The 20,346-nt window shown below is 37.5% G+C and overlaps 1 protein-coding gene across 2 annotated transcripts in view; it reads left to right on the forward strand.

Annotated features, from left to right (window-relative positions):
- The first annotated feature begins 14 nt into the window (after nucleotides 1-14).
- The window catches only part of KIF5B (kinesin family member 5B), a 48,734-nt gene continuing 28,402 nt past the window's right edge, over nucleotides 15-20,346 (forward strand). For both annotated transcript variants that reach the window (XM_010860002.1, XM_010860001.1), the window contains exons 1-10: nucleotides 15-174; nucleotides 7,484-7,571; nucleotides 15,212-15,285; nucleotides 16,283-16,387; nucleotides 16,872-16,920; nucleotides 17,447-17,502; nucleotides 17,588-17,675; nucleotides 17,815-17,939; nucleotides 19,245-19,349; nucleotides 19,598-19,743. In XM_010860002.1, the coding sequence (XP_010858304.1) occupies nucleotides 49-174; nucleotides 7,484-7,571; nucleotides 15,212-15,285; nucleotides 16,283-16,387; nucleotides 16,872-16,920; nucleotides 17,447-17,502; nucleotides 17,588-17,675; nucleotides 17,815-17,939; nucleotides 19,245-19,349; nucleotides 19,598-19,743 (962 nt within the window). In that variant the 5' untranslated portion in view covers nucleotides 15-48. The remainder of the gene's footprint in view (nucleotides 175-7,483; nucleotides 7,572-15,211; nucleotides 15,286-16,282; nucleotides 16,388-16,871; nucleotides 16,921-17,446; nucleotides 17,503-17,587; nucleotides 17,676-17,814; nucleotides 17,940-19,244; nucleotides 19,350-19,597; nucleotides 19,744-20,346) is intronic.

Raw genomic sequence — 20,346 nt, forward strand, 5'->3', positions numbered from 1 at the left:
TCCGATCTGGGGAGTGGCTCCCGGCCTCGGGGCCCGGCAGCCGGGAAGATGGCGGACCCGGCCGAGTGCAACATCAAAGTGATGTGTCGCTTCAGACCGCTCAACGAGTCGGAGGTGAACCGCGGTGATAAGTACATCGCCAAGTTTCAGGGAGAAGACACGGTTATGATCGCGGTGAGTGCCCCTGTCCCCACCCAGGGCCCCTCCTTCGGGCCCGGCCGCTCGGGGAGTTGAGAGAAGTGGGGAGTGAGCGGAGAGCGAGCTTTGGGGCGCCCCAGCCTCCCCAGTGGGGTTCGACGGCCCAGGGGAGGGGCTCGGCGCCTCGTCGGGTGCTCCGGGGTCGCCCCACCCCGGTCTGCAGCGCCGGGGACGGGAGGCACCCGCCCTGGGTCCCGGGCACTCCCCTACCTGGGGCGCGGGTGGAGCCGCCGGGGAACCAGTTGAGTGCTCGTTCGCCGACTTTCTGTGCGCCTGCAGGTTCTGATGTAGATGCAGTCGATGTGTCGGACCCCCTTCCCCTCAGATTTATCATTCATAAAGTAGATCAGAGTTCGGCCGAGAACGTTGGGATCTGCCTTACCGAACCTTAAGTAGTAATGATATTTAGTCTTAAAAGAAATCTTAAATGTGCGTTAGACCGTCTTGTTTCCTCCGTGGGAGAAGGAAAACCGTAACAGTCGCAGTTACGCTGGTACCTTCAGTGTTCAGCCAACCCGCTTTTGAGTTTACAGTTACAAATGGCGAATCTAGGGCTGTAAAAAGTAGTTTTCTTTGGAAATCGGAGCGCTCGATTTTGTCTCATCCACCAGCGGATCTCGCCGATCAACGTTGGGTTAAATAAGTGCCCAGAGAGACTCACTGGGTTTTATGGGGTAGCACTCCGGGAAAGAGTGTTAACTTTTCGTGTGTATACCAAAGTATTATAAAAGCAGATTTAAAAAAATAAATAAATAAAATTTAATCAGTAAACTAGATTTCTTGTTAGTATCAGATTCCTACTTCTACAATTAGGATCTGCCTTGAAGAAAAATGACTTTGATAATCACAAGGATGGTGAGATAATGTCTTTTGTAATGTGAAACATAACGTGAAAGGTCCTGAAAATGATTCCCAATTCAAGGAGATTAAAATGGAGAATAAGGTAACTGCCTACAGAACAGTGAACTCTGACAAAAAAATTAAATTCATCTTTCTTGCTGATGCCATCTTTCTACATTGCTATCACACTCCCCAATTTTAGTGTTTTTTCGCCTTTCCATTTAGCATAAGTTTGAATATCTTAATATAGAAATGGGACAGAAATATCACAGGAGATGGAACATTGAAGGTTAGAAGCATTGACATGTAAGACAGAACTCAAGTTCCTTAGAATTTTTATGTGAAAGTTTCGAAGTTCAGCTCTAGAAGATTAATGTCATAGCTCCACATTGCTTGGGACGGTTTTGGCAAACAAGTCATTAGGTTCCTAATAACTGCAGCTCTTACTGTGTGAAGACTGTCAGGCTGGTTCTTTGTTAACAAGTCCACAGAAAAACCCTTGCTATAAATGACATCATGGAGAGGCCAAGAAGTTATGCACGAAACTAATCATTCTTTTCCTTCAGGATGAGCTATTTCACGTGATTTTAGAGGATGTTCACCAGGCCTGGGTTGTTGGTTGACTGACACTAGTAGGCTATTAGTTTCTCATAGAGTTCTTGTGATTACTCAGCCTCTACAGTAGTTGACATAACCAAGCTGTTTTCCTTTCAGATTTGTGTTAAGCCTGTCTTATTTCTTCAGATATATTTTTGTGGTTATTTACTCAAACCGATAGTATTATCAAGATTTATTTGTTGTAATGGTAAGATTTGGGATTCACAAAATGTTTTATGGTTAGGTTAGAAGACAGCCTTCTTTTCCAGGCCAAATATGACATAAGATACGAGGAAAGAGTTAAAAGAAAATAAACAATTACCACAGGAAGCACACATTTATTTTAGGTTGTTTCCTTTGGATAAAGTTATTTTAAGTTCGTTACTTAGGTTTCCTTAGTAATTAATCTAAGTGGTGATATTAAACATCATGGACAAGTAATTTAGTCATAAATCAATAATGTACAGTTAGTTGGCCTTTAGATAAACTGGTAAGTATTTTAGTCGTTTTGGGTTTTTTTTTTGTTTAACTATAAGCAGAAGTATATTACAACTGAGTGTGATACAGCTTTAGAAAATGTAAGGCAACATGTTTAGTTCGTTATTTTCAGAAACCAGTCTTTTGCATATAGAAGTCATTAATTACTCTGATATCTCTTTTTAAAAAAATTTTTAAGTGTATTCCTTAATTTTTTTTCTAAGTTGTCTGAGAATTTGTAACGGCAGCTAGGAGTGGAAATAACAAACCTCTAGGTAAAGTCATCTCTTGTTTTTTCTTCATTTTACTGGATACTGACCCTGATTCAAAGTAAATAGATTAAAAAGGAATTGCTGCAGTGCAGCATTTAAAATTAAATTGTCTGAAATAATTTTAAAACATTATGTATACAGATTTCTGGTTAAATCAAAATTTAAAAAATCAGTGTTTTAGTTTAGAGTGTTACCGAATTGTAAGTATAATCAATGCTCACAAAGAAGATAATTTTTTAGGATTCTGATTTTCATCTACGTTCAGTTTCCAATATATTGTCCAAACTTTTTTCCTGTTAACCCACGTAGTCAGTGATTTTAATGTGATGTGACCCCATGGCCGTGTCATCTTGCAGTGTCTTTCTGTGCTTTGCAGCCTTTGTACAGATTTTTTTTGTTTGGTAATTAAATGCTCAGTGAAGTGCTATACATATCACATATTGAATGAAATAGAAATGCGTTACTTTTTGAAGATCTTTGACAGTGATATAGTAAAACTATTTGCTTTAGATAAGCAAACTTGTGACCCACAAAAACTGGGGCATAAGGGAAATGCCTTCTGTAGTTCAAAGGAGCCAGCTGAAAACACCGAATAAAAGAAATCAATAAAAAAGTTATTCCTTCATCTGTTTATGCATCATAAAAGTGGAACATGCATACTTGCATCAAGTATCTTTACTGACTATCATTCCTTATATGGTATACTATAGAGGCTGCCAGAATCCAAAACGGACTGTTGTGGTTCATTGAAATTGGACCTAGTTCTTACCTCCAGCACAGCACAGTTTCCCCTTTCAAATGAATGATGATTTGGTGTTCGATCCTGATTACCTTATATATGAAAATTGAAAAAAGGAGCCATCAGTTGCAGAATGTTAGCCCACATCAGTGTCTAACTAAGGAAAATCTAATATGATGTAATCCCATGTGATCTGAAAATCACTATTCAGAATTCCAGAGAAAGACATATTCCTGCCACAAGTGTGTCCTTTGTAACCAAATTTGGTGTTCAGCCTGGTCTGTGCAGATTCAGATAGGAACCACTGAACTTAAGAAATCTAAGGTAAATACACATTCCTGTTTGGTTTTGTCTCCTTGAAGCCTAAGTTAGATGTGGATACATCTTGTGAGTTGGAGTATTTTTGAAGATACACATTTTTAAAGGCTGCATAATGTATATTTCAAGACCAAGGGCCAAATTTCTAAAGATATGGATATCCAGATCATGAGTGTTTAATTTATTTGAAAGATTATTAGTTATGGGATGTACCTTTGTTATAGACCATTAGAAATAGTTTTTATGTTTCACAAGTCTCATTTTTCATCCAGGAAGCCAGGATCACATTTGCTTTATTTAAGAAAATTATAATTCAGTTTTGGAAGTAAAGTAAGGCTATTTTGTCAACTTAATACTAAGCACTGAAGGTAGTTTTTTATTTAACAGTGGTGTAACTTCAAATACAACTTAGCCACTAAACCACCACCACCAACAACTTTAAAAAGTCACTCAATCCCAGCTTTATTATCTTTATATCTGCATGCTCATATCCTTATTCTAATACAGTGGTAGTTTGCATATTTGGTGTGAGGTGATGCCTGAATAAACAGCTGCATAAAGTATCAGCTTTTGAGGCAGACTTTATATTACCTGTTATTTTTGGCACATCTCTTTCTAAATGTTTGTGAGCAGTTTTTGTGTTTTTTTTTTGGTCGATGTAAAACTGAAGATAGGACTTCAGTGGTGTTTGTTTTTTTTTTATTGTTTAAATGTTTATTTAAATAAAATATCATTTGCCTTATTTTGGAAGGATGCAGTTGTCATACTGTTACCTAACTTCTACCGATTAACTTGTTTCTTCAAGCAAAATTAGAATTCGTGAATTTGCTAATGGTGGAGGGTGTCTTTGTTTCAAATCAGGCAACATTACTGATCACTTATATTCAGTCCTTCTATATAAGTGCTTAGCTTGGGGGCTTCCCTGGTGGTTCAGATGGTAAAACGTCTGCCTGCAATGCAGGAGACCCAGGTTTGATTCCTGGGTCGGGAAGATCCCCTGGAGAAGGAAATGGCAATCCACTCCAGCACTCTTGCCTGGAAAATCCCATGGACAGAGGAGCCTGATAGGCTACAGTCCATGGGGTCGCAAAGAGTCGGACACGACTGAGCGACTTCACTTTCTTTCTTTCTTTCTTTCTTACTGTTTGATAATTTATCCAGCCTTCTCCTCTGTTGTTCTTTGTGCCCTACTCTCATACTAATTAAATGTCATTTCTAAAATTGTGTTACTCTCTTACAATATCTCATACTGTGTTTGGTCACTAAGTCATGTCTGACTCTTTGCAACTCTGTGGACTGCAGCATGCCAGGATTCCCTGTCCTTCACGATCTGCTGAAATTTGCTCAAACTCTTGTCCACTGAATCGGTGATGCCGTCCATCCCATCCTCTGTTTTCTTCTGCTCCTGCCTTCAATCTTTCCCAACATCAGGGTCTTTTCCAGTGAGTCCCTCTTTGTATCATGTGGCCAGAGTATTGGAGCTTCAGCATCAGTTCTCATACCTTATAGATACTAAATAAATGTTTGCTGAGTAAATGAAGAGAGAAAAATACTTTTTTCTTTGATAGAACAAAATATAAATATAGTTTATTTCTGTTATTTTGAACTTGTGTTTTCAGAATTATCATGAATACATCTTGCGCCATCAGTGAAATAGTAGATTGTCTTTTATTAGCCACACCTGTAGATTTGAATGTCAGTGTCTTGGAGTCTTAGCAGAAGGACACTTTATGTGTGTTGTAGCCAAAAAATAATCAAGACATTGAGAAGCCTACATTTAATTGATGCCAAAGGGAGGTCATCTTTGGGAGTATATCCTTCAGGAATGCTTTCAGCTGCAGAGAGAAAACAAACTAATAGTGGTTTAAATAAATAAGAGGTTATTTTTCTCACGTAGGAAGTCTGGAGATGGACCTTTACTTCTTGCTGACTCTGTTACCCTCTGTCATCTTTAGTTATTGACTTTTCATCATCATATCTGTCTTGTTTGCAAGATGGATGCTCCAGTTCCAGACATTCATCCCAGAAAGGAGAAAGGGCAGCTTTGGCTGAAGTGATTCTCAGACACCTCCCAGCAGACTGTCACTTCATAGTGTCTAGAGCTGGGTCATGTGGCCAGTAGTTACAAGGAGATTCAGGTAGCAAGTGGTTAGTTTCCAGCCTGTCTGGTGGGAGGCCAGAAGGGGAATTGGGAATGGCTTTGGCTTTTAGGGGCTGTTTGTATCATTGTTAGTGTTATTCCAAGCTTTGGGGAGGGGAGTTGTAGGGTATAGTTTCTAAAAACTATGATCTTTTTTAGCTGAGATCCTAGGCAGTATTCTGCAAGGTGAAGGATTTTTTCTGGGGTCATGATTGTTTATTTTGGGGCCTAGCTCCCTTCCTTTACTTTAGAAGAGACTAGAGAGCTGGCACTGGCACCCCACTCCAGTACACTTGCCTGGAAAATCCCATGGACGGAGGAGCCTGGTAGGCTGCAGTCCATGGGGTCACGACTGAGCGACTTCCCTTTCACTTTTCACTTTCATGCATTGGAGAAGGAAATGGCAACCCACTCCAGTGTTCTTGCCTGGAGAATCCCAGGGATAGGGGAGCCTGGTAGGCTGCCATCTATGGGGCCGCACAGAGTCAGACACGACTGAAGCGACTTAGCAGCAGCAGCAGAGAGCTGGCGCACATTTAATTTCAGTGCTGAGAACCCTCATGCTCCCTCTCTTATCTTTAGATGCTTACTTTCTCTCTCAGATTACTAATTGTTCCTGCCAGCTTTTAAACTTGCTCGGATCTTGCCCATCATAAAACATAGCTTTCTTTGTGCCACAGCTAGATTTCTGTTCAGTTACCTCCTAATCTTTTTTCACCTCTTTCCAGTCTGATCTTTGTCACTGGAGTCTTCAATTTTGCCTTGACCTCTCCACTATGTATGAGATAGTCACTTCCTCCTTGAAAATTCTTCCTTGACTTGCATGGATAGTATACTCTCTGATTTTCATTTCATACCTCTGGCTCCTTCCCAAGCTGTATCAGCTGTGCTCAAATTGTATTCTCTAGGCCCTTTAAGGGACCCACATGATCAAAACTATTAAAAATAATGTTAAAATGTTAGTTGCCTTTTTAACCATGTTGACATTGGATTTGCGCATCCTTGCACTTGAGATTGAACAACATCCTTTGGTTTCTTGATGCTCCAAGTTCCTTTCAACCTCAGGCTCCTTAAGCATCTTGTTCCCGGTGCCTGGAGTACTTCCCCACACTCACTCTCCCTCATGAGTAACACTGACGAGACTGACAGTTGGTGTGCTCTTTATTCTTTGGTTCATTAACATCCCTTCTCCAGAGTGATTCTCTGCTGTTCTTCTGCCTTCCCCAGTCTCAGGTTCTCCCCTAAGTGCTGTCATAGCCCTTCTGAAGTACCCTCTTGTGCAGGATGGAATTCTAGTCAATTATTTGTCTGATATCTGCCCCGCTGTTATTTCCACTAAAGCAGAGAGTGAATCTGTCGTGGTCATCCTTCTGGTGTGTCCAGCATAACTGGCATTCCATAAATACTTAAATGGATGAACGGTTGAAATGCTGTTGCACTACAATGAAAAGCTGAGTGGAATAATGGAAGGAAACCTGAACTGAAAGGAGACTTGAGATTGAATTTTAATTTTGTTGTTTATATATTTGGACCTTTCACGATTCTAATTCCTTATCTGCAGGATGAGTTAGTGTTGAAAATAGAGTCTCTATCTGCCAGAAAAGACACTCATTAAGTAACAATCACTCAACAGTATGAGTGACCACCATAGTAACACTTAATTTCTGTGCTGGGCCTTGGAAATACAACAAAGACTAAAACAGACATACTTGGTTTTGTGGAGTTTATTGTAGTGGGTTTGTTCTGGGCCCTAAGTAAGGACTTTTCCAGAAAGGTTCTAAGTGCTGCATAGTAGGTATCCTATTTTGAAGGTTAAATATACGGTGATGTCTTTAAAGGAGCTTAGAAATGTCTGTTTCACATTTAATTTGTATAGCTGAAACTTGTGTTTCTGTTTTTTAGTCCAAGCCTTATGCATTTGACCGGGTGTTCCAGTCAAACACATCTCAAGAGCAAGTGTATAATGACTGTGCAAAGAAGATTGTTAAAGGTAAATATGTTATATACCTTCTAAGTCATCCCAGCAGTTAAGTCCAGTTTTGTTTGTGATCTCTTCAATTTACCCAGCTTTCTTTTTTTTTCATTTTACCTTCCCTTTCTTTTTAGTTAGTTGCAGAAGTTCAGATAATAAAAAGGTCAAATATAGTTAAACCCTATTGCTCAAATTTCATGAAATAATTTATGTACAATGCCTATTGAAGGGTGTTATGAGAATTACAATGTGTATACATATCCTGGAAAATCCCATGGATGGAGGAGCCTGGTGGGCTGCAGTCCGTGGGGTTGCGAAGAATCGGACACGACTGAGCGACTTCACTTTCACTTTTCACTTTCATGCATTGGAGAAGGAAATGGCAACCCACTCCAGTGTTCTTGCCTGGAGAATCCCAGGGATGGGGAGCCTGGTGGGCTGCCGTCTCTGGGGTCACACAGAGTCGGACACGACTGAAGCGACTCAGCAGCAGCAGCATACATATCCTTGGAATATGCAGTTCTATTAAGTATTCCCAAGAGAGTTTCTAAGGTAGCTGTTCTAGAAATACAGCAGCATGAGAATGAAGACAAAATTACTACACAAGTTTCTGTAAAGTAATAGGAAATGGCAGCCTGTCATTCCCCTGTTGCAGTGTTATTCCTTCCCCGGGGACTTGCCCTGTAGTCAAATGAGAGACCCTTGAGGAATTCACCAGAGGTGCCAAAGATGAGAAAAGTGTGTGCATTCCTGTTAACACCATTAACCTATGCTAAGATATTTTCTAAAAACAGAATCTTAGAGCTGAGAGGGCATTGTGATTATATGGATTTATTAATAAACTTTATTTATAAAAATAAGTACAGAAACATCTTATATCAAAAGGATCTGATGATTAAATAACTATTGCTTTGTGAAATGATTTCTTTCACTCTTTGACAGCTCTAATTGTTAAAAAATACTTCTCAGATTGAGGCAGCATCTGTCTTATATTGTTCACTGAGCTAGTGGGGTTGGGATTCAGTATCAGGTCGTTAGGTTAGGATTAAGTAGAACACAGACATTTCATCTAGTAACAGGAGGAAACAGTTTATGGGTAGAAGTAGGTCATACCTGTGATGGAAGGAGAAGGTTCATTTCATATTAATTCCGTTTTGTCTCTGATACAGGGAACAGAGTTGTTAACAGAGGGGGGTGGTGGGGAGGAAGTGTGAGGAAAAGGTATAAAGTCATCTAGCAGTGTGGAAGTGAATGGATTAGGGAGATGTGGCAAGATTGCCAGGTAGCATTAAGAGCGCACTTGAGGTTAGCTGCCAGAGAGTTGAGTTTACCTAGTTGTGTTTTGCCAGGAAGTACACAAGAAGGAGAGGAGGGCAGGAGATGTAGTCAGGAGAGTGATGCTAATGGTGAACTGTGGAATCTAAGCTGCTGAGGGGGAGGAGGATGCCGGTTGCTATGGAAGGGGGTGATTTACTATGGGACAGTGAAAAAGGTGGTAAAATTATAGTCTCAGTGGAGTCAAAGGTTTGTTGAAATCAGGGTAATAGAAGGAGTAAAAGGAAGTAAATACTTGATGCTCGGAAGGCAGTGCAGTTGGTAATGAAAGAAGTGGGACGATGGACTTGGTATCTAAAGGATAAGACCATGGAGAAAATTAGGGTAAGAATCTGAGAGGCCAGGCTGTCGTCTAGTACATGGCCATCTACTAATGGGATCACTCACTACTTACACATGAAACCACTGAGGGCTACAGCAGGAATGGGGTCGGTGTGAGATGGTGGACAGGAGGGAGAATTCACTGGTGATTCTGTAAACAATTGCAAGAAAGAGGAATAGACAGCATTATCTTTTGTTGTAAGCATCAAATAGTTTTCCAGATGGATCTCTCTGTCAGGGACGCAGTTATACTACATTCTTTGATTTTGGCGTAGTTTTGTCATCAGTACAGCATAAGATTAGTTTTTTTAATACTATAAAGTTATTGATTCATGAATTCATGGGCAGTTTAAATGTATGAATCATTTTCATATCTGCTCTAGCCAGCATTAGACCCAGTCTGCACTTGAGTATTGTAGATTTTAAAATCTGCATGCAAGCCTTTAAAGTGCAATTCTATTCTGTCATTTTAGCTCATAATCCTATTTTGAGTTTTGTTTTTACAGTTGTCTTACTACGGATCTAAATTGGCTATCAGCCTATTTTGATAAGTCTTGTTACAGTGTCAAGGATATTGAAGGCGTTTTTTTTTTTTTTAAGGTCCTTAAGCACACTGGAATTTGGAAAGTATTACTGTGAATCATTTAAAAGTGCTTAATGGACCATGGTCCTTAGCCTAATCTTCTAAAAATGGAATATGGCTGTTGGCGGTTATTTAATCACACTGGATATTTAACTAACTTAAAATTCTCTTACCTGTACATTTGTCTAATTCTTAGCTTGGCAATATATCCTCAAGAATATGATGGAAAGCTTGCACCCTTTTATGAAATCATGGTGCATGACTGGTTTTTCCTCACGTACTAGTTTAGTGACCAAACAGTGAATGAGATTAGTTCAGCCATAGTTTTTCCTTAGTGAAATTTTGGTATACCTGTCTGCCGTTCCCAGAATCCATCGTTTTTCACTTTTTGAAAATGAATGTAGTATTTGCAAGTTAGTCATCTTCTTTTACCTCCGTTCTCTGTGACTTTCGTGAAATATTTGTCCTTGGGATGTAATTCTCTTAAAACTAGAAACTTGAGCTCATTTAAAACCATTCTTTGACCATCCTACCCACCTCAATCCCAAACTCCCTCTTAGCAGTGTTTTTTCTGTTCATTTTGCAGATGATGTTTTAGAAAATGGTAGTACGTCATTTTTTGACATAGTCATCTCTTTAGGCATTGCAGATCTACTCATTCATTATTCTTCTTCTGAACATTTTAAAAGTTCTCTTTAGGGCCTTAGTTTTTGTTTTTGTAAAATTCGCTTATCCTGGGCTTAAGCTTTCTCATATTGTTCTAGTGATTTTATCTCTTTTGTACACTCTCAGTGGTGTAGTCTTTAAGAAGAGGCTCGTACCTACTTTCTCAGAACTCTGTGGTCTGTTGTCTTGACATCTAGGGTACTTGTTTCTACTACCTTTTATTCTATTTCATTACTGTGTATAACTCTAAGATGACTTCATTCTTTTTTTTTTTTTTAATCTCTGTCCTTTTCCTCAATATTTTGATCCCTTTTACTTTTTACCTTTTACAGAAGATTTCTGCTTTACTGTTTGGAACAGAGTTCTGAGTGGCAGTTCCCTTCTTAGCAATGTGATTAAGAACACGGGCTTTGGAATCAGACAAATTGAGGTTGAAGTCTGGGCTTTGCCACTTTTTAACTTTGTGACTTGTGGCAAGTCACCCAAGCTTTCCAAATCTTTGTTTCCTCTATAATAAGCATAGTGTAAGGATTTAAAAAGATAAAGGTCTTTACTCAGGACCTGGTATGAAGTAAACAATATAACAGATAGCAACTGCTGTTCATTTCCTTTATCCTCTAAGAAAAGAAATTACTTTCTTAATTCACTCTGAACTAAGGATAATTACTTAGCCACAACTGAACTTGGGATAATTCATAACCTGTATAGATATTTTCACTCTATAAAATTAGATTTCAAGCAAGTTACAATGGAAGGTTTCTGTCTCTCTCTCCCTGTGCCAGCTTTGTAATTTATAGAAGGATATCATGGGGCTATGACATTTTCCTTTTATCTTCACCCAGAAACTCTCTACCACTTTGGAGGAGCCTGGTTGTAGTAGCTGGTAGGACTTGTCCTAGACAAGATACAAGTGAGTTTCTAATAAATACATAGATTTAAGGAGAGTGACACGGTGGGGGAGAATGATGAGGTGTGAGGACAGAAAAATCAGTTAAATCATGGCAGGTTGGACTTGGGACACTCATTGGCACACAGATCAAGTAGAGGGCCATGATTAGAAACTGGTAGGCAGGGATCAACACAGTGTTGGGTGAGCTGGTGTTTCTCCTGAGATGTGGACTCGAGGAGCAAGCTGCCAGGTGTGAGGTGAGAGCAGCTAGTGTTCTCTGGGTCCCTCAGTGTCCAGCAGGGTTGTGTTGTTTCATAAATTTATGTACAAGTATTTAGCTTATGTATAGGGCTATAACCTTTTCCTTTTTGTAGATTCATTAGATAAATTTTTTTTTTCTTTTGAACATGGTTTATCCACTTGTATTCTCTTGAGTCCTGAACCTGAGTGATGTCTACCAGTTGGTTTTCCCAGTGTAAAGTAGTTGTCATTTACTTAGCATTTGCTGTTTGCCAGGCATCTTACCAGGCTTCCTCAGATTTCCTAGTTTCCCACCATAGCTTCCTGCCCTGGACTGTCTGCCACTGTATCCATTTTAATTTTTCCAGATGTAGCCTGCCATGTGTTCATTTTGGTTCTTCTGTTCCTTGAGAATGTAGTGTGGTAGCTAAGAGAGTGTGTCTTTGGAGCCAAGACTGTCTGGAATGCCTCCCAGCTCTACCTTACTAGCTGTGGAACTGTAGGCCACAGTTTCTCAGTTTTCTCATCTGTAAAATGGGAATAAAATAGTGCCTTGCATTGAGTTTTGTGAGGATTAAATACATTAATACATGAAAGATTATTAGAGCCTCAGGGCTTCCCTGGTGGCTCAGTGGTAAAGAATTCACCTGCCAATGCAGGAGTTGCATATTCTATCCCTGGGGCAGGAAGATGTCCTGGAAGAAGGAAATGGCAACCCTCTCTAATATTCTTAGCTGGGAAATCCCACGGACAGAGGAGCATGGTGGACTACAGTCCGTGGGTGGCAAAGAGTTAGACATGATTTAACGACTGAAGAGCATAGAGCCTGACATAGAATGCTTTCAAATGTTAGCAGTAATAATTTTATATGATGACTTCTAATGCTCACAGCCTTACCCTGAGCAGACATTTTTGCTGATGGGAAAGCTGAAGTTCAGAGAGTTTAAGTGACTTTTACGAGGTTGTAAGCTATTGCCTGACTTGCTAAGTATGTTTCTCTTATTTACAAAGTATGAAAGTATTATTTGTCCATAGTTCCACCTCCATCTGTTTCTCACAAGAAAGGCAAAAGTATAGAGGGGCGGGACTCTTTAGAAAGGTGAGAGAGATTCTCTGTTTAGTGTTAATAATCATTCAACAAGTATTTGAGTTCATCCTAAGCGCGAGGCACTGTGCTAGGAGTTAAACACAGCCCTGGCCTCAAGGATTTTACAGGCTCATGAAGAAGACTGTGGTCAGTATTATGATAAAATGTAGGTGCTACGAGAACACATAGGGTGGGACTTTTACCCAGATTCCTTTGGAGGTGGCTTGTGGAATTGGATTGGAGGAAGAAGTAAAGCCTAAGCTAGTCTCAAGGGTGCACAGGAATAGAAAGGAGAGTGAGGTGTGCCCTCCAGACAGAGATGCCTGTGGGCTAAGACTGTCCACATGTGGAAAGGATCGCCCGTGTTGAGGGAAGACATACATTATGGTATGACTATGATGTTGAACCATCTGAAATTGTCAAATTCAGCCATTTTTTACCAATAAAAACAGTGTGAGGGGAAGGATAATGGGAGATAGAGCTGAAAAGGCAAACAAGGGCCAGTTCCAAAGGTGCCTAATTTTATTGCTTATAGATGTATACTCTGGGGTTTTCAAAGAGAAGAGTATTATTTGTGTTTGTTTGTTAAAGGTCTATACTTTTAAAATATTCATTGTATGTAAATTTTACCTCTGAAGAACAAAACTGCAAAACATTGAGTTCTAGCCAGTGGTGTGTGTGTGCTGGAGTATTTAGATGGAAATGTACTGAAGTCTCTGAAATGCATTTAATAAATGGGTGGATAGATACATGATTAAGGCAAACAGTAAAATGATAAACTGTTACTGATAGAACTGATAGTACTGATTATAGGGTTGTTCACTGTAAAATTCATTGTTTTTCTGTATGTTTACACTTTTTTATAAAAAACATTGACAAATCTAGAAAGAAAAAGTCAGGAATGGATTTGGAGGTAGGAAGGAAGGGATTATTTTCCTAATTGATAACACTGTTATTACTTTAATGATAGCCTGGTGCCTCTATAAATCAGCTAATCCTGGTTCTATCCCTTGCTCCCAGGACAGAGACCCTAGATTATAGTTTTCAGTAAATATTTGAAGATTGACTATTCCATAATCTCTGTTATCATATAAAAGTTTTAAGCTTTGCTTAAAGTCCCAAATACAAACATATTGCATACATTTATTATCCTACAACCCCTCATGTAATGTTTCACCTAACATTTCACCTAACATAAATGTGTTTCACCTAACACATTTTACTTTTAATATCATATAGACATACGCTATTTATATGATCTTAGGAAAGTCATTTATTCATTCATCTACCAGTATTTATTAAGTAGTTATTGTGGCAGTTGCTGGGTAATTGGATCATAGCATGGATGAACATTCATGTATAGATCTAATAAAACTTTGGAGTTTATCCTTAGATTTTGTGTGATCGATTAAAAGATCTTTTGCAGAGGGTGTGATATTGATATACGGAGATCAGTTATATATAAAAGAAGTAGATTGGAAAGGGTCTAGTGCTTCTTTTTTACCCTAGACGATTTCATCTTCAAAATTATTAACAGAAATACTGCAATCTTAATCTGTTTTAAATTTAATTCCTGAAATTATTTTGCTTCTCTTCATGAAACTGAAAAGATTTTGAATGAAAGTTTCAAATGTTTGAGATCTCTTAAAATCTTCTCAGAGACGTAAGTACTAATACCTTCTTTTTCTTATAAATAAATATTTCTATAGCAAATCTAATATCTAGTTAGTCGTGACCAATGTTGGGACCTTTTATTCTTTTTCTTTTTGTAAATAGTCAACTTAAAAAAAGACAAGAATTTGCTTGCTTATTATAAATTTATTTTCCACTGTTACCATCTGCTGTTTCCAGCAGAGGCCTCAGTTTGTACTTTGGCTTCCTCTAAAATAGTATATGATTTTATAGTACCTTTCTTTTTACGAAAACAAGGAAAAACAATTTTAAAAGTCCCCAACAAACTGAATCCCCCAAACTGGAAACCAAAAGTCACCTTGCTCACTCACATTCCACCACCACTCCTTAGTCTAGTAAAAGAAGCTGCTTAAATGTTAATGGTAGGTCTTGGGGTACACAAAGGGCTAGAAAAAAAATTGTGTGGTTTGTTTTTTTTTAATTCCATAGAAACTCTCTTATAATTGATTTTGAGATGGGACTGGGCTTGTTACACTTTGTAAGAGGAGGAATATTGTGGATTTTAACCACCTGTAGGCCACCGATCAGTCTTCCTTCTAAAAGCTAGTTCATATCTGTACATAAACTGGCAGAGCATTTTTTTTCCTTTTAGGTCATGTAAAGCTGTAGAATACTGTTGCATTGACATCTAAGATGTACGTTGACAGGAGAGATGATTATAAGCAATGGAATTTAAAATTTGTTTCTTACTGTCAACAGACAGTAATTTGGGATAAAGAGAAAGGAATTCCTTAGGTGAATCCTCACTAAGCAAATTACTATTATATATTCTTACTAATTTCCTTTAATGGTCTTGCTTAAGGAAAAAAGCCCCCTGGTATATTAAAGCTCTTATTTTCTCATAGATGTACTTGAAGGCTACAATGGAACCATATTTGCATATGGACAAACATCCTCTGGGAAGACACACACAATGGAGGTAATGTTTTTTAATCAGTATTTGGATGTAGTTTGCAGCACATACAGTGTATTCATTCATTATTTGTGACATTTTATCATGCTTAAACAGCTTTATTTACTCTTTACTGCTTTGTCTCATACAAATTATATACGAGTAACATGGTTAGAATCTAATCAGTTCCTGAGTTTGAATAGATATTTTATATATGAAATCATATTGAGCTTTGTTTTAGCCACATAACCACAAAATTGTGCGTGTGTTAGAATTAAATAAGAATTCTCTGTCACCTTATAATGGGGAATTTTGAAATTTTTAATGTTTATGTGTTTTCAGTTCTATTTGGAGCACTTGGGTTTTTTCTTTCTCTCCTTGGTTGTGTCTCTGCATCTGTCTCATTTCCCAACCTCTAGCCAGGTACTTGTCCCTCTTTGATAATAAGGGCTCCAAAATTATCAGCACTGCTATTAATAATGAATGTAAACCTGCTCCAGCTTTGCTTCTAGAAAACATCCTATAACCTGCCTCTGCTACAGAGTGTCTGCTTTTATCATTTATCTGAGCATTCTACATATGTAAAGTAAATGATTGCTTATTTTGGAGTCACTCATTTATTTTCATGTTAAAGTCAGATAACAAAGACAGTCTTAGCACTTGGATGAATTTGACTTGAAGTAGATAGAATGATGCAGATTTAAATGGTGAGCAACTCACAAACATTTTCCTGGAATGTGTTCATTCACAAATTGCATCATCTGAATCTAATGATTAAAGAAAAGGCTAAGATCAGTTGGTAACTGTATGATTAGCGTACATTATTTATATGTAACTTACCAAAATATGTAACAGTTGAATTGGTTTTTTTAAGGTATTTGTACAGCCACATTTTTTCACCAAAAAAATAGCAACAATTAGAATTCCTATCTTCTCTTTACTATGAATTGTAAATTAAAAGTTTTGATTTTTAATTTGTATGTTAACAATTTATTTAGGAACTCTAGTTTTGTTTTCTGTTTAGGGTAAACTTCATGATCCAGAAGGCATGGGAATTATTCCAAGAATAGTGCAAGATATTTTTAATTATATTTACTCCATGGATGAAAATTTGGAATTTCATATTAAGGTAAAATCATTGGGGAAAGGTGGTATTTTATTTTATATCTAGAATAATTCTGTTCAATATTTTTTCTTTAAAAAGTATTTTAAAAATTATGGGCAAGTGTAGTTGAAAGATTATTAGAATTAGTAAACTCAGACCCTTCCTCTGACATAGTAAAGGAGTAAGCCAAGTCTTTTTTGCCTTAGCTGCCTCCTCTTTAAGATAAAGGAATTTGTTTTGGTACAAAGCTCAAAAGTTCTGACTAATTAGACCTAAGGAGTCTAATTTTAGATGAAGATACCTAGTGGAAAATGCACTTCAGTCACATAAAGAGTTGAGTGATTTTAAGGCTTCCCATCAGAATATGAGCTGTAGCTGAGTTGTCCCTAGCACTGGCACTGGTACCTGGCACTCAGGCTGGAAAAATATTTGATGAGTAAGTAAATAAATTACTTTGTAATTTTAAGTGGTTGATTTTTTTCCCCCCTTTGTTTCCTCTGCCCTTTAGGTTTCATATTTTGAAATTTATTTGGATAAGATAAGGGACCTGTTAGATGGTAAGTTAAGTTCTTGCTCTTCGATGTTACTGTTTTTAGTTGTAAATGTGAGACCGTTTCTCAATAACCTATATGAAACTGACTTGAATTACAGGAAACATTGAAAAATGCTTCTTTCAAAGTTTTAATTTAATCCATTTTAACTTATTTAAAGCATATATTTGAGGGTGCTTCATAGGTAGTAAACAGACAATTGGACTGGAGTTCCAGAGCCTGAGTCTTATGCTCTTGTCTTTTCTCAGCTGTCAGACACATTGTCCTTGGCAAACCACAGAACCAGTCTCACTTAGTGTTCTTATTTTCAGAATATGAGTGGCAGAGGTTGGCCTGGACCTAAAATTCTATGTCTCTATATAAGTCTTACTTCTCTATAGGCTCTTGCTTTTGCAGTGATATTTTCATGTTTTTTTAAATTCAGTGTTATTAGGCTTCATGGGGAGAGAAACAAGAAACAATTGAATTAACTATTTCACAGCCAGTGTTAGCAGTTAGGAAAATGTTAATATTATTTATTTTTCTTTTTCAGTTTCAAAGACCAATCTTTCAGTTCATGAAGATAAAAATCGAGTTCCTTATGTAAAGGTAGGTATAATTCAGAATGTTTAGAAAAGCCCTATGATAACATTTTTTAAAGAGTGGTGACATTCTTTAAAAATTTATTTTACAGGGATGTACAGAGCGTTTTGTATGTAGTCCAGATGAAGTTATGGACACCATAGATGAAGGAAAATCTAACAGACATGTAGCAGTTACAAGTAAGTGGCATATTTAGTAATACTAGTTAAGGTATAGACTGCTTTAAAGTTGATTTTTCTTAGGTGAAATAATGCTTTAGAAATTATTAGTAAGGGAAAGCCTTGTTTGTTGATATTTGGTTGTGTGATTTCTTTGTAGATATGAATGAACATAGCTCTAGGAGTCACAGTATATTTCTTATTAATGTAAAACAAGAGAACACGCAAACGGAACAAAAGCTGAGTGGAAAACTTTATCTGGTGGATTTAGCTGGTAGTGAAAAGGTAAAATCTTTATATTCCCATGGAAGCATTTTTAATGAACTTCAGCTCAGATTTGGGCTTATGTATTTTTCATTGTTAAATCTTGAAAATGCATATCAGACTGGGTTTGGTGGTAGTTTTGAGAGCTATAAGCATTTATGCCAGTGTTTGTCATTGCAGATCACTGTCCTTTAGGCCATAATCCAATTCTGCCGATAAGTGTTATCCTTGATGTAGGTGTATGCTTTATTGATAGTGTGTTGAATGTATGTCATTAAGAATTGTACTAGGTATCCTTTTCCTAATTTTTGGTGTCTATTTTATTGACCCTGACAATGGCCTCCCTCTAAAAACTGTCCATGAATAAGTCCTTTTGGATTTCGCCGTACTCCTTTTGGAGGATTATTTAAATATTATAGTCCTATACAATCTGATTCTGATTTATGTCAAAATCAAAATAAGTTCAAATGTCTTAATACTGACCTATGTGACCTTTTTTTTTGTTGTTTGTTCTGCTAATTTGTTTTTTCTTCTGATTGGAATAATATACCTGCTCCCTTCTACACAAAAATCTTAAACACATCCTTCAAAGTGTATCTCTAATTTTGCAAATACTGAGAAGCTGCTGCTTCAGGCATCATTGCTGACATATTATTCTGTTATCTTTATGTATTTTAGATTTTTTTAATAGAAGCAAGTTTGCTTGTATAAAATTGATATATGTAAATTCAGTCTCTCTCTAACCATCACAACATCAACATTGAGCTTTAGTAAATTTTTTAGTTTCATTTTCCCATGCATCGAAGGGGGTTAACACATTAGTAAGCTGTCAATACAAATCTACATGTAAATAGGTTAATTTCATGAGCACACCTAAAAATAAAATTTGGTATCTCCTTAATCTCATTTTTGTCATGTAAAAAAAACCAAGGTCTCAGAAAAGTCATACTTGATAAATACTGATAACTTAGAGTAAATACTGGGGCTTCCCTGGTGGCTCAGCTGGTAAAGAATCTGCCTGCAATGCGGGAAACGTGGGTTCGATCCCTGGGTGGGGAAGATCCCCTGGAGAAGGAAAAGGCTACCCACTCCAGTATTCTGGCCTGGAGAATTCCATAGACTGTATTGTATAGTCCATGGGGTCGCAAAGAGTCGGACATGACTTGAGTGACTTTCACTGCTACTACCAGGGTAAATACTTGGCAAACAAAGTCTTGAAGCTTTCCCTTTTCTTTTTTACTAGTTATTGATGACCTCTGAACGTTTTAGAAAATTAGAATCACTGAAACATAATTTTGTTTCATTCTTTTGCAATCTTATGTATAGGTTAGTAAAACTGGTGCTGAAGGTGCTGTGCTGGATGAAGCTAAGAACATCAACAAGTCCCTTTCTGCTCTTGGAAATGTCATTTCTGCTTTGGCTGAGGGTAGTGTGAGTACACTTGTTTTCTATTTCCCTGTTGTCTAATGGGGAGTTAAATATAGATAACATACATACATGTGGATGGATGTGAGTGAGAGGGATTCACTGAATGAATAGGTATGAATAAGTTGTCTTTTAGGGATTTATTTTATAGTGTTAGTGTGTATATCCAATTCCCATTTTAATAACTACAACATATTTTATTACTGAGAAACCCATTTGTCTTCTTTGGTTTTTTTGTTTGTTTTTGTATGTAGACATATGTTCCGTATCGTGATAGTAAAATGACGCGAATCCTTCAAGATTCCTTAGGTGGGAACTGTAGAACCACTATTGTAATTTGCTGCTCTCCATCATCGTACAATGAATCTGAAACAAAATCTACACTCCTGTTTGGTCAGAGGTTTGTTTTTGTTCAGAAAATATAAAGTCTAAATGTAGATAGGCATTTCATTTATTAAATCTAGGTAAGTTTCAGGATAGATATATTCAAATCAGTGTGTATTATTAGTATGCTAGAAAACATTAAAGTCAAGTGATAACGAGTCAGATTTATGTGAGAAACTTCAGTTCAGTATTAAACATTTGAATCCGATAATAAAGCGAAAACCTGAGGGATATAATAGTATGTTAAGCCTCTTGACATATGTGACCTGTTCAAATAATGGGATAACTGTATATGAGGTGGTTAGCCGAGGCAAATCAATAATGATGACTTGGACTGTCATTGATAATTGCTTTTCTTAATTCTGTCTTACAAGTGAATTGGAAAAATAATGGGCCCGTGTTTTTTTTTTTTTCCCTTATCAGGTTGCTGATTTTTTTTTTAAGCTATTCAGAGGTGTTGTAACTGACCCAAATCTAATGGGTTGTGAATAAACACTAAACTAAGTACAGCTCCTAGAATTTAGTCAGAGATAACTAGAGAAGAATAGTTCAATTACCTAGCCACATATGCTTATATTACAGAGATATAGATATCAATTGAAAATAATTAAGTCATATA

The sequence above is a fragment of the Bison bison genome, unplaced genomic scaffold (genome assembly GCF_000754665.1).
Source record: "Bison bison bison isolate TAMUID 2011002044 unplaced genomic scaffold, Bison_UMD1.0 scf7180017864461, whole genome shotgun sequence".
NCBI lineage: Eukaryota > Metazoa > Chordata > Mammalia > Artiodactyla > Bovidae > Bison > Bison bison.